The following is a 14,933-nucleotide window of genomic DNA, read 5'->3' on the forward strand; positions in this document are numbered from 1 at the left end:
CCCCGGAAGGCACAGTACGGAGACCTGTCCTGTGGGCTCCTACCTGCTCCCCCTCGCATCAGACAGGCACCGCGCCTCACCTTGCCCTGCCCTTGGGTTTTTGTTGTTAAACACGATCTGAACCACACGGCTGGATTTGTCCTGCCTGTCGCTGGGATCACCCAGACGGCGCCTGCCATCTCCTGTCCCCTCGGGGTTCGGGAAGGACGGCGGGCGGGAGGGAGGGGGCGAGGGAGGGGGCCGCCATCTTCTCCGGGCGAGGGCCGGGGGCGAGTGCGCGGCGGCGGCGGGTCCGCTCCGGGCGTGCGGGGAAGGCAGCTGGGTCGTGTGGCCGCGCCCCCGCCCCGTGTGTGTGTGAGGGAAGGAGGGGGAAAGCGAGAGGGAGAAAGCGAGCGGGAGGGCGGGGTGTGGAGGCAGCTCCTGCCGCTGGGCGTGTGCCCGGCCCCCGGTGCTGCGTGACCGCGCGGGAGGAGCAGGAGGAGGAGTGTGGGTGCGGGGAATTTCCTTGTGTGGCGGCGGAGGAACAACATCGCTCCAGACGGCGGGGCTGCGAGGAGGGCGCTGCCGCCGCCGCCGCCGGTTGCCGAGCGATGTGAGGGGGAGCCCCCCCTGCGCCCTCCCCTCCCTGCCCCCGGAGCCGCCTGCTTTCCCCCTCCCTCCCCTCGCTCATCCCCGCCCCGCCATGCCGGACCAGATCTCCGTGTCGGAATTCGTGTCCGAGACCAATGAGGATTACAAGTCGCCCACCGCCTCCAACTTCACCACCCGGATGGCCCAGTGCAGGAACACGGTGGCGGCCATCGAGGAGGTGAGCCCGGGCGGGGGGCGCGGGGCGCGCAGCCCCCTCCGGCCTGGCTGCAGAGAACAAGGCGCTACCGGCGCTGGCTCCTGCCGCTCCCTCTCCCGCCCGGCCCCGAGCAGCGCCCTCGGCTGCCGCTCGGAGGAAATGGGGCTCGCCCGGGTGGAGAGGGGAAAGAAAAGGAGCGGGGGAAGGGCTGGGGCGCCGCTCCCCCGGCGCGGGGCTCCCGCTCCGCCCTCCCCTCAGCGCTCGGCGGGGCAGGGGCGCCCCCCGCCCTCAGCCGCGGGAGCCTGAGCCGGCGCTTCTCTCTCCTGGTGCCGAGGAACCCCGATCCGGGCGGTTCCGTCCGTCTTCGTCCTACGTGGGGGGGAACTTGAACTCTGCAGCCTCCCCCCCACCCAGCCCCTTCCTTCGCAGCGACACCTGAACCACCTCAGCCTCGCCAGCTGCCGAGGGGGGCTCGGGCTTTCCCTGTGTGTCCTTTCCCGGCGTGTGTCTGCCTGCCTCCCGGCACAGGTGGGATTTAATCCGCTTCCCAGTTCCCGCACACACAGAAATGCAAACGTACTCCCCCCGGGCACACGGTTTAAGGCAGCCTTCCCTGCGGATCCGATCCCCCAGGGCCGTGCCCTCCCCTCCCCTCGGTGCGCGGGATCCCGAGCTCGCTGTTCCTGCGTCCTCCGGGACAGCCGGGCTGCGGGTGCCTGGCGTGAGCCGCTTTTGTCTCGCCGAGAGCCGGTTGTTTTCTGTCTTTAAAGATACTCGGAACGTGCCGTTGAACCTGATGGCGAGAGCCCACCTTCTTCCCTCCCGCGGAGGGTAGCTACGAGCACTCGAGAGAGGGAGACTATTTTCCCTCCTGTTTCAAATCAGAGGGAGATCTGGGACAGGTCTGAACACAGTGAGAGCACATTCCACATCCCAGTCATACACGCACAATGAAATGAGAAGCGTCTGTGTATCTTGACTCCTCTAGCAGCTTCTCTGAAGTAACTTGGGGGGGGGAGGGAATCTTACTTGTGCTGAAGATTAATTTGCTCCATCTACCTGTTACATCAGTTCTTACAGTGTGTGTTTAGTCGATTTGTTTTGCAGTAAGCATATATTTTAAAAAGAGCCTCTTAAGCAAAAAGAATCGTGTCAGTAGTTGATGTCCCCTCTTACAAAAGAACTACCACTAGCAATGGATTATTAATGTGTTTCAAGTGAACAAAACCCAGGTTAGGTCTTTAAACACCCTTTTCAGGATTTTCCTGTTTTGCCAGTTCCCAAAACCACTAAAGCAAGGAATTGAATTCAAAATAATCTTGTTCCTGAGGTAATTTTCTGCCCTGCAAGCTTGCACTTAAATGCCTGGATTTAATTATGCATTATTAACCCGATAGTCTTAAGATCAACAGTTCTGTAACAGACAACTTTTTCTTGAATATTTATAATAATGAATCATTTTAATTGAAAGGTAGAGCTGCTTAATAATTGATTAACACAAAATCGAAGTTGGTATAAGCATTTGGGTCAAAAGCAGTTTTGCTAGATGGAGATATTTTTATTACAGTTCTCAAAAAAATTGGTCTTTCTCTAAGTTCCAATTTCTGAAGCTGTATGGTTGCAAAAATGTCATATAATTTCTCAGAAAAAAACATGCAAAAAAGTTCTTTTTCATGTCTGCTTATACAAAATTTATATGTGATGGAATGAAATTTGTAACATATCTTAAAGTTTTTTAAAGATTCAACTTACTATGTTGTGTCTTGAAAACATTTTTTTTTCCATTAGGGGAATGATATGCATTTAAATATTTGAATTTAGTGGATTGGTATTTGGTTTTTAATGGAACTCAGTCAGTATGTTAAATCTTTCTTTGTATCTCTACATATTTCTTTTATTAGATGCTATCTGCTAGCTTAGGTACAAAAATTATATTTTATAATAATGATGATAAAGTGTCTTACAGATCTAAGTAAAGTTTGCAAGGCAGGAGATGAGAGATTGCACTGGCAGTAGTTGTTAAAAGTATTGATCTCTGGCACTTTTGGCAAAATATCAGCAATTACTGCCTGTTTGTGCTGCTGTCCTAAAGCATGTGTTGAAATGACTACTGAATCCTTTTCTTTGTGATTTATCAAGAGCAACAAAGACATTTTCAAGTTTTCAGAATGTTGAAATCTTTTTTCAGACTTAGAATTCTTTGGTTTGGAAATACTCAGGTCCTTTAGCATTTCATGCCTGGTTTTTCAGGTTAAACGTGATCCTTGGATAAAAAGCCATCTATAAATTGTGTAATAGAGAAGTCAGGGCTCAGCACTTTTTTTTCTGAAAGGCTGGGCAAGAAGTAGATCGTCAGCTTGTTATGAACTAAGACTTAGTAAAGAATGCATGTAAAAATGTACAGGGAATACAAAGAACCTATGCATTTCCAGTGGCACAGGTACTGTGAAGCATTGGTTTCCAGTTCACGCTGCTCTCTTGAAGCAGACAGCACTCTCCTGGAAACTGGGAGGTCTGGCTGTGTATGATTGAGGGAATGTGTTACTTAAAGCAGTTAATAGGTAAGTTGAGCCCGGCTGGCTGCTGACTTTGTGTATGCACTGATTTTAACAAGCGACTGTAAGAGCTGGTTTATTAACAAGACAGTTGAGGTTTTGTTTCCCAGAATATTGTATACATTTATTAAATCAATAAATTAACTGGTTAATGCTGATACTTAGAGGGTGTCTCTTTACTGTTATTCCCAGAAAATCTGGTTCTAGAGTATAGAACTGCCTGCATGAAGCCAGCTATAGTCTCCCAAGCCTGGTGCTCCCTTGGGAGCTGGGGAGGCAGTGCAGAAGCACAGGATGGGGATGCTACTGTAGCTTGATAGCCTGGACTCCAACTCTGTGCAAACACAGATATCTGTTTCCACATCCCACTAGAATGTCTTTTGCACTTAACATTGCTGGCTACCAGTGTTCTAAGTCTGTCTTAGTTAATTATTAGGTATCTTAATACTGTCTCAAAAGTTTAGTTAATGAGGCCTGGCTTTCAGTGGTGGAGTGGAAGAGGCTTGTTAAATGAGGAAATCAATAAGATGCTGCACCATTAAAAGTGTATAATTTACCACTATGTCTCTGTCAGCAATGGTATCGCCGTAAATCTGAGTTTGGATTAACTGACCTCTGTCGGTTTCACAGTATGGTTGATTCTTAGTATCAGTTGAAAATACTTTTAGTTTTACTGTTTTACGTGATTATATAGACTGATTACAGACCCTGGATCATGGCCTTTGAGATCACCAGAAACACCTGCATTGCAGTTTGGGAACTGGTGCCTGTTCAAACACTTGGAGAAAGAGAATATGATTCTTCGCTGAATCTGATTCTTTGCTCTCAGTAGTGGAAAAGGGATTAGGAAAGGCATGCTTGTGGAACACAAAGTGATTTCAAGGGAAAAGGAATCACATAATTTCTGCATTGTTCTCAGATTAGGATGTTGGTTAGCAAAATGTTGGGAATCTTTAGCTTCTGCTAAAACAAAAGTACAAGTGAGCAATATATGTCATAGGCTCTTACAGGTTACTGTTTAATCTTTACACGTGTGATTGTGACTAAGATTAAACAAGTTTTAATTGAGAGAGTGCAGAGCATGGTCACGTGACTGGGGGAGGGGTAATCTGGTCTGACAACTGCAGTCTTTTTAGTTGACTGTTTCTGTTAAAGGTCCCAGGATCTAAAAATGTGTGGTGACCATTTTTAAGCTATGAACACTTAAAAATCTTTAGTACTACTATTGCTTAGAACACACACTTCTCTCTTTTATATGCTGTAAGTTAAATAAAATAGTACCTAAACACTAATGAAGCTTCTAAAGTATCCTAATAGCTGTGATCATTAAAGATTTTTAGGAATTAGTTTAAAGAGTAATTTAATGATTAGAATCCAAGAAGAAAACAGAGTGTAGCAGGCTGCTCATGTGCTGAAGACATTTCCATGTAAGTCAGGACTTGGGGTGCAAAGTTTACCCACCTTAAACTTCACTGCATGCACAGATTTCCCTATGAAGCGAGGAGAATGGAAACATTGATAGAAGTTTAATAGGTAAGTGGAACACCCTCCCCAACATAGTAATGCTTGCCCCTGGGGTGAACTTGTTCTAAGAAGTGGACAGGACAAAGATGTGGTGGAAAGATGTAAAATGTACAACCTAAAGAAACGGTATAGTGGTACCAAAGATGATCTTAGTTTTCTGGATAGAAATAAATTTCAATTGTTATAGTCTATTTAAAAGCCATTCTCCAGGAATCTTTATAAAAGATGAGAAATTAATGTTAAAGGCTTAACTTGTAATTTCAGATCTCTGCTTGCCTTTGTTTTATAGGTTCCATTCCTATAAATAGAAATTCAATAATTCTGTTATTTTAAAGACTTTGACTTTAAAAGACTTTGACTTTTTTTTAATTACCATTCCAAGGAATGCAGCATTTCATTTCAGTGTGTCAAATCCTTTTCTTCCTCACTGTCATTTATAACACAAGTATTTTCTGTCAGAAATGACAACAACTTCTTGCCACCTAAGGCAATCCCACAGTTTTCAGCTGGCTTGGAGAGGCGTAAGGGATCGATGCTTATTGAATTTGACTCCCTCTTGTATGGCGAAATTCTTTAATTCTCTCTCTCCATTTTAGTTCTGCAAAGCTAATGAGAGCAAGAGGTAATAACAGCTTGGTAGGGTGGGGGAATACAGGTGGTTACATGTAGGTGCTTATGTTTTGCTCATTAGGTTTATAGGTCTGGAGTATTGTTTTCCTTTAGTTCGTGATTGTGACTTGCATTTAAAAGTTATGTGAAGAGGATGTTTCTGTATACTTTGAGAGGCAGTAGGATATGCCACATTTTGTAGTGCATTTTGGGAAATTTACTACTTTATTTATATAATTCTTTTTAATAAAATATATCTTGTGCCCACTGCAATGTGCTCTTTAGTAGAACATACTTGCACACTTTTCTTACCTCATTATTAAATATAGTTCTATAAATGCACGTTGTTTACAACTTTTCTTGTGTTCCACTTCTGCTTCCTTTCTGGAACCATGATTCTCTGTCATCAGCATCCAAAGAGGTTTCTGGAAAAGTCATTATGACACAAAAGGCATGATGATTTCAAAAGGAGTGTGGGAATTATTTTCTTTTTGAGAGGAATTTGGAGGATGGAAGTTGCAGAAATACAGGAGCTAAACTGTAGCTTTTCAGCTGGAGCTTGCCCATATTTTAAAATAGAGAGTTTAAACCTTAAAGCTTTAAAGTACAGACAACGTGCAGTCAGTTAAAGCAATGTGAAGCCATATAAGTACATTTCTGTGCACCTTATCCTGGTGCATTCGGTGATGCCTCTGCTTCATATTACTAAATACCCCCATTCCTCATAGGAAGATCGATGAAAAATATGTATATTTCTGAAGTATTTTACTAACTGTTTTTTTTGTGTTTTGATTTTGCCATGGTGTTGCTGCATTTCTCAGAACTGTCTATCTGGAGCTAGTGTACTTCATACTGATGCTAGAATAGAGTAAAAAATTCTCCTTAGGTTTAACCCACCTTCACTTCCTTTTCTCATCTTTGTGTTGTTCTCTGTGTACCATATTGTGCAGCAGTGGTAGGTAAAGGTGAGTCCTTTGTTCAGGCCTTGTCAAATCACGAGACAAAAGCCTAATCTGTGCTCCAGAGTGCTTACAGTCCTTATGTCAAGTGGACATGGCTGGTGAATACAAGTGAGGAATCCCAGAAAACTTGGTGTACCTGACTAGTGTAGTGTGTTTGTAGCTGAACCACTGTGGTTTCTTTTTATTCATATGTATTAGGGTAGTGGTTCTTAAACACTTTAGTTCAACTCTTTAAGCTATTATTTTTTTATAATTTACACCTCCATATGTGTGTATATTTATACATATATATTACATACAACCATTCCCTGTCTAAACTCCTGCACTGCGGCTTCTGAGTCTCACTCTTGTCAGTCCACGTGATCTGTCTGCCCCATTTGCCCAAAAATGACCTTTCCACCTGAAGCTCCAGAAAAGTTGGGCCTAGCCCTGTTTAGGTTAACTCTTCCCTCAATTGTCTTGGGTATCAAGCTTGTCTATGCTTTCTCAGTGTTTACGGGCTCTTTGTTTCTCTTAATTTCTTGAAACTCCTGTGCCACAGAGGTTACTGCTGCTTTGTCCTACCTCTGTGGAGGTCCCTGCCTTGGCCCAGCCCTGTCCAAGGTACTGGAGCCATGGCTGGAGCTCAGGTGGGCTTCATGCTAAGCTGGACTGTCTCTCATGGATAGGCCACAGGCAAGTCTTCTATTGTTCTCAGTCCTCACTGTCTCCAAATAAATGTTCTCTTCTCTGTGAAGTTGCTAGATAGGGAAGAAGCCATGTTATGGTCAGGCCTCTGTGCTGGCAAGCCAAGATACTGCCTTTTAGAGAAGGAAACAGACAGGAGAGGGAGAGGCTCATATGAAAATGGCCGACTTAAAGACAGGAATAAAGTGGATGTTGTGGAAACAAGTGAACTGTTTGTTGAATAGTTGGGACTCAATTCATTTTGTATTAAAAGCAAAACAAAGAAATTAAAAGCAAGACAAAACAATTTAAAAAATTTTTTAGGAAAAAAGTCATGAAACTGAGAGCTGGTGAGGTCAATAGAACTGAAGAGTATGTACTAAAGCCTGAAGAATGTTCATTAAGTATCCCAAGAAAGGGGAAAATTATGGGAAAAACTACAGACTTGAAATACTCCGAGAAGAATGTCACAAATGAGCTGAGCCTGTCAGAAATGCAAAGAAAAAACCAGGTGTTCAGAGGAAAGTTTTTTATTCAAGAGTATGTAAAGATAAAAGACAAATTTGCAAAGGTCAAGTTTCTTCAGGAATGACAGGAGGCAGTAAAGAAAACAAAAATGCTCTTTAGACACATGGAATTGTGAGGAGAAAAAGATAATATACAGAATGTAGTAATATTAAAGATGATGTAGGTATTGCCAGATCTAAACGAGTGCTCTGCTATGGTTTTTGAGCTCAAAGTGTGGGAGAAGGTAGAATGGATATCAGGAATAGAGAAGCAAGTAAGCAAGGCAATAAACAAAATTGTCAGCTTAAAGACTCAGTTTGTTGGGGCTGGTTAACTTATTTTCCAGGATTCTGAAAGAACTAGGATGGTAACTAGCAAATACTTCTGACAAATCCTCTAAAGACTAGGATGATATCTGATGTAAGCACAGGGGGTTAAGAAGGCAGGGATGGAAAGAAGAGGAGAAAAAACCCTAGAAAAACAGTGGTTGCAGAAATGCTGACCATGACTGTTAAATTGAGGAAGAGAGGTGTTCTTACTCAGAGATTGCAAGTATCCCTGGATGAGTGGCAAGCTTGCAAAGTAACCAGTTCCCTTCCTGCTTCCAGAAATGCTTGAAAAATACTGTAAACATGCATTTACAGCAACTACCACTGCTGTGCAAGAAGGCAGTACTTTCACATTTGTAGCATAGTCAAATGTGCAAGAACTTCACATCAGGAGAAATTGTGTGTCACCTTATTTACTCTTTCGTTGGTGCTGGAAGTTTCTTATGGGAAAACAGAATTACTGAGAATCATGGTTGTAAAGCTGTACATGATGACTACACCCAGGTTTCATGTAAAGTTAAAATCTCTGCTTTGGTCCGTTTTAACTGAGAGATTTTATTTTTTTCCTTAACCCAGCTGGAAGATGTAGGTCTAGTTATGGAACAAACAGAAGATTGATGTTTGTAACTACTGACTTTATTGCAAGCTGATGGTAGGACTGTTTCTCTTTCTTTCATAGCCTTTTCCTCACACAGTCTCACCGTTGTTGGCATCTTGCTCAAGCTCCTCTGTGTTCAAAGTGCTTCCTGTAGGTAGCTGCTCTTAGTGGGGACAGAGACATAAGCTCAAAGAGTTTTGGTATTGGATATGAGATTTTCTGTGATTACAGTGACCACTAGCTTATTTTATTTGGACTAAATCTAGACTTCTTTCCTGAAGTTTACTTCAATATAGGGATTAAGTGGAGGAGTGTGTTTGGCTAGGAAGCAATAAAAAATGGGAACACAAGAAAAGAAAGACTCATGAAATCCAGCTGAAATGTCTAAGAGGTAATGTGAGGATCAGTCAAACGTGAAGAGCAAGAAAAGGGAATTTGATTTTAAAAACAAGCTGAGAGTCGAGAGAGTTACCCAGAGGCAGAAGTACTGTGATGGCATATAAGGAGGTGGAGGGTCAGGAATTGGCATGTGGACAGAAGCATTAAGGAGGGGATAAGGAAATACATCAAAAGTCTAAGGAAGTTCAGAGGAGTTGGAATTGACGGGAACTGCAAAGGAAGGGGGAGTGTGGCAGTGTTCATGCAGGAGGAAGTATGAAAACACCAGGCTGAGAATGTGGAGGGAGGGCTAATGTGAAAAGAATCAGTATGGTAAGGAGGTGGGCAGGAATATAGCAAAGGGATAGTGGTGGAGGACAGTGAATAATGGTGATCTTACAGCTACATCCTGGTGTGTAGTTTAGGAGAGTGGAAGAAGATTTCTGCATGTTATATATCCAGAAAATTGAATGTAGTACTAAGTATTATTCAGACATTTTATTTGGAAAGAGAAAATAATTTACCTTATGGGGGAGAATTTATTGATGGAGGAACTGAGATACATCATTGTAACTGAATAGGCTTTTTCAATGCTGCTTTGCAGGAAATTAGCTTGGATGGTGTGATTCAGTACTTTTCATCTCTAGTAGCAGGCTTTGTTTTCAAGTGAGTAGGTGTTGGACAGAATTTGAAAAATTTTCTTCTTTGTGTATGTGAACTCTGTTTCACAAAAATATTTGCTATGGAAGTCACATATTGTGCAGTGAAGTGTATTTCTTTGGAGTATATTCCTTAAGAGGTGGCTGTAAAAGTTAACATGAAAGAAGCTATGGTATAAATTCTAGCATCTGATTTGTTAAACAAAGAAGAAATAGAGAACTGAGAGGGAAGGCTGAAACTCTACTCCTTGTTGTCTTGGAGCAGTATGGTGTGTAGAACCATCTGCTGTTTGTGGACCCCTCAGCTATCCCTGATTAAAGATCAGATTATCAATGTAGTTCTAGTCTGAAATCTATAATTCTGTCTAGGCATTATGTTAAGTATGTGTGTAGATACATCAAAACAGCTGAAGTGATTAGAGCTGAACAAATTACTTTCACATTCCTGAAAGCTTTGTTCTACATTTAGAAGGCATACAGGAAGGGAAGATAGTAGAGAAGGGATGTGAACATTCATATGGATTATTTTCTCATATTTTATGATTTCTGTTCCTTGTTAGTGGAAGATTTTTTTCCTAGAATGTGCAATTTCAAGGAAACTTAGGCTGGATTCTAGGGAAGTAAACTTAGAAACAAATGCATTTACTAATCATTTTAAGCCCTTTCAATCAAACAAGATTACTGTTTGGCTATTGCAGTAGGAGTGGAAATTTCCTTAGCACTTCCAAACATAGAGCCACTGCTCTGTTGGCACATGCAAAACATGCAGTATAGAGTCTTGCAAAGCACATGCTTTTAGTCATTTATTTCCCAGCACTGTAGGTGTATGTTGCACAACACAAAAAGTACAGGCAGAGTGCTCCTACACTTTGAGCTCCATGTAGACTGGATGCTAACTGTGCTGAAGAAAGTAGCATTGAAGAAGCAGTGAAGTAGTAAACCTTTTGTAAGCTGCTTTCTGTTTGGTTTCATTCATTCCTCTGTTTAGTTCACTCTGTTTTGTGCTTAAATGGTCTGGTTGTAGATGACAAGCTTTTAAGTATTTCCAGTCAGTCTTCTCTGCTTGAGGGATGGAGTGTTTGCCACTGCCTTCCCTGTCCCCCAGGCCATGTTGATGTGGTGATGGTGCAAGGACACACGGTGCTTGGTTACATTTAGGTTTGAGTGCTTATCTCTTTAACTTGAAGCAGTTGATTCAGTAGCTGTTTCCTATTTCATTTAAGAACAGAAGTTCTGATAGACCTGGATGTGCTTCTCTCTTCTAAATTGCTTCAATTTTAAATGCAGAAATTGTTCACTGTTTTGTCTTTAGGTAGCAGCTGTATATGAATTTAACCTTCATATTGCTCCATGGTACAAGGAAGTACTGCCTGTTCCACTTCATAGATACTTCCATGTACATGAACTCCCTAATTATTTTAGAAAAGTCAATTCTGGGGATAAAGCTTTTATTTTTACATCAGTATGATGTAAATGAGTGTTTTATATCTACTGTTTGGTACACTAATAATTGTGTGACTTAAAATTCACTTACACCTCAGGAAGCTGTGCTTTTAGTGACAGAATTGTTGATTTTTGTCTGAATTGTTGATTTTGGTTATACTTAAAGCTGCTGAAATTCCAGTAGAATTTAAGATCGTTGTTTTCAGGATTGTGATAGTGTGCTGTGATTTCTATGTTAAGCACCTAAAATGAATGACAGGATATGACAGTTCAGATGCATTCTTTCATTTAGAAACAAATTCCCAGATGGAAATTCATAGAATATTATGTTTATGCATTTACACAACAAGAATTCAAGCTCTTTACTGAGAACTACAGCATGACAAAATGTCAACAAAATGAAATAAATGCAATTTCTTTATTCCGTTTAACAAACAAAAGAGGAAGATACTGATGTTATCAAATGTTTGGTTGCCGTAAGTTGCAAATCTTATATTTGCTGTTAATTATGTCATCATGCAGACACTATTTAATGGGGAAAAATGTATTGATACTGAGAGACTATGCAGAGATTTTCAAAGGTGGTATGGTGAATTACAGAGAGATTGTAGTGCAAACCACAGGCTGAAGTCTGGAAGCCACTATAGAACAGAAATAATTTTATAGTGTTTCAAGAGAAAGTGAGTTTTATCATCTGACACTGGGTTTGATGTGTAATTAATATACCATCAGTATTATAGCTAGATGCCATTCATAAATTTCTATCCTAATAATAGAGAGGTGATATCTGATGTGGTGCTTTACCTCTGATGAACCTTATTTTGACAGCTGGTTCAGTGTTTCCCTGGGAATAGTTGGTTCATTTGAGGTGATTTGACTGTCTCTCCTGAACTCCCCTCTAGTTTCCTGCCATTCTTTGTTGTGGGAATACGGTGTCCTAAAAATTCCAGGTGTATCATGAACTAGATAAAGTTTATGTGCCTTTTATTCCCTTTCAGAATGGTCACCTTATATATATGTCTGCCAAAGATGTTTGTAATATAGATTTATTATTTTTTTCTGTTAAGAAGCTCTCAGAGGCCTGGTAAGACTGAGGTTTCATTGTACTGTGTTGTTATAGACTCTTTTCTTTTCTTGACTAATTTCTTAGTCCCTAGAATTTTTGGATATGTAAAGAAGATATAGTCAGAGGAGTGCTGGATGGGCAGGGATAGGCAGTTTATGGCATCCAGTTGATCTGTGCACACAGCCCAAGGTTTTTATTTTTAGGATAGAGTAAGTGCACTACACATTTGGGGAAACTTAACTACTTAGTTTTTCATTGTTTTATAGATTTGCAACAGGGATGTCTGCCTAGTTCAAGCAGAGGATTTGAAGACTACTAATACCAAATTAGACCATTGATATGGGAACTTCTGAGTATCTGGAAAGTGTTTTAATTTGTTAATTGCTCCCATAAATGACTAAAAACTCTCCATTCAAAAAGCTTGTCATATTTAGAATGAAAGGGCATTATGTTCTGCAAAGATTAATTTTTGTTGGCTCTGATGGTGTATAAAAGGATTTAATACTAGGGAAAAGAGTTACTGAATTGAGAAATCTGCAAAAGGAAAATCCCATCAGCCCAACTCTTTGTAATGTTGACTGATGCAGGGTGAGGATCAGGCTCTTCCAACAGCTGGGCTCTGAACCAAGAAGGGCTTTGACGGATACTGACAGCAGACAGAAATGCAAAAAGGTCTCTTGCAGGGTGAGGACCAGGGAATTTTGACATGGGTAAAGGGATGGTAAAGTTTACTTGGCTGTTCAAGACTGTTGTCACTGGAACATTTATCCTGTTCTCTATATTACTTTGTGATATATCCTAGGATGTTGAAGTGTGTAATATTAAATAATTGGAAATGGAGTGGTTAGTGCAACTGAAAAATTAAACACCAATTAAATAATAAATAAGGGAGTTTTATTTACACACCCTTTGTTTAAAAATGAGCCACGGTAAAGAGTAAGTGCTTTTTTTTGTTACATTGCTTATGAGATTTGTATTTAAAGTCCCCAGTCACCTTGTATTTGAAAGCAGATAGCTGTGTGTTGGTGGTGAAAGTATGAAAAGAGAAGGAAAATTTATTTCTCTGTATCAAAATTGATTAATGCAGGAGATGGATGTGTTCTGGAGAAATAGTTGGCATAAGGAGCTTCCATTTTCTTCTCTTAGGCAAAAGATTATATTACATAAAAATGCTTGATGTCTGTCTTCCAGTTAAGTACGTTTCATTTCTAACTCTGTTGTGAGGGAAGCCTGTGAAAATCCAACAATTCCTACAGAGATACAGCACCTGTTTTGTCCGGTGGGAAACGATAACATGCAGTGACTTGTATTAATGATATAACATTTTGTAGCTCTGAACCTCGGATTTGAGGTAGTTTATTATAGAATTCTGTTTTTTAGGCATCCCTTCTTTGTTTTAATAAATTCATTGTACAAACTCATCACGCTCAGGTGTGGTTTTGTAAACAACATAGAGCAGTGTCAAATTCTCCCATCTTTTACCTTTGCAGCAGAATTACCTTGCACTTTCAAGTATTAATTTCCCAAAGCAGTGGTATTACCTTTTCCCACCGTGCATACCCTTAGCTCTGTGCACAGGAGTTTACTACATTTTTTCTGCCAAATAGAGCAGTGCTTGTTCAAACAGATTGCCTTGGCTTTGGGCCCACAAGAACCACAAACCCAGATGCTGAAGAAATAATGCTTTTGTGGAAAGGGACCTTTCAGAGACAATTCTACCATAAACCCTGTCCTTTTTATTGCATGTCTGTCTCTGTACCCTCACAGTCTCTTAAGTTGACAGGTCTCATGCCAAAGAGCTCATTTATACAAATTCACTGTCATAGCTTCTGTAAAATAAAATGTTCTGGAATATTTTTTCACATGCACGCTCCAAGTACAGTAATTGCCCTAAATTATTATTGTTTTTCTAGAATACATTCAGAAGCTGCAATGGCTTGCCCTAGACTATGCCTATCAGGTTTTTTTCCACCTTTTGGATCAGTCCCGCTGTGAATGTGCCAGGTGATCAGTGGAAGGAAACTGGAGAGGATTTAGAAAAGAAACTAATACATGGAGAGAGGAAATGACATAACAGTAGGAGAATGGAAAGGGGATTTTGGAGGGAGATAACATAATTTAGGAAGTTTTTTTACCGCCCTCTGTAACAGAAAAGTGGATTGAGCCCAGCAGTGTAGATAGTTCATTTCTAATAGAAAAATAATAAACAGAGATAGAATGTCTGTGGATATCTCTGATCTTTGAGTCGGCGAGGATTAATTACAGCAAGTATCAGATTGCCTGTAACATACACCAACAAAGGCAAACTATTGTACTTGATCACCTCTCCCTTTCTTAACTGAGCCAGTTTTTTCCTGTGCCCTGTTGTTTTTGGGAGGGACGTTCTTATATGTGTTCAGCATCTGCAGCAGCCTCTGGCATTATTACTTATTCTGAAATACTAGAATGGGTGAAGTACAGAAGGATTTATGGCTATTGAGTAGCCCCATGTTTTAAAGCAAATGGCCAAAATGGAGAGTGAGATTAGATTTTGATTTAAAGAAATAATGGTTAAGAATTGTTTATAGCGAATCTAATGTCAATGCGTTAATATTTTATTGATATCACTGTCAGTTAGATGTGCAGTATGGGGAAGAACACAGGTTCCTGTCTCTGGGATTGTATTTCAAATGACTTGAGGATTTATTTCCCCAAATTTTGTTACTGCTTTAGCAGTACCTCTAAGCATTTGTTGTTTTTGTTCCAATGGGCTCTTTATTTAAAAAAAATGGTAACCTTAAGACTTTCTCAAATTCAGATCCAGTGCTGTGAATGCTTTCAGCAAAACCCCATCCAAATAGCTGAAAATGT

The 14,933-nt window shown here is 41.1% G+C and overlaps 1 protein-coding gene across 5 annotated transcripts in view; it reads left to right on the plus strand.

Annotated features, from left to right (window-relative positions):
* Positions 1 to 398: 398 nt before the first annotated feature.
* Positions 399 to 14,933, plus strand: part of ASAP2 (ArfGAP with SH3 domain, ankyrin repeat and PH domain 2) — an 84,504-nt gene continuing 69,969 nt past the window's right edge. For 3 of the 5 annotated variants that reach the window (XR_004356466.1, XM_032684616.1, XM_032684617.1), the window contains exon 1: positions 543 to 808. Coding sequence is in view for 4 of the 5 variants with exons in the window: in XM_032684616.1 (XP_032540507.1) it covers positions 683 to 808 (126 nt within the window). In the remaining variant the exon portion in view is untranslated. Of the gene's footprint in view, positions 809 to 14,933 lie in introns of all 5 variants that reach the window. The other 2 variants (XM_032684618.1, XM_032684615.1) reach the window with 2 other exon arrangements.

This window comes from Chiroxiphia lanceolata, chromosome 3 (assembly GCF_009829145.1).
Source record: "Chiroxiphia lanceolata isolate bChiLan1 chromosome 3, bChiLan1.pri, whole genome shotgun sequence".
Lineage (NCBI taxonomy): Eukaryota > Metazoa > Chordata > Aves > Passeriformes > Pipridae > Chiroxiphia > Chiroxiphia lanceolata.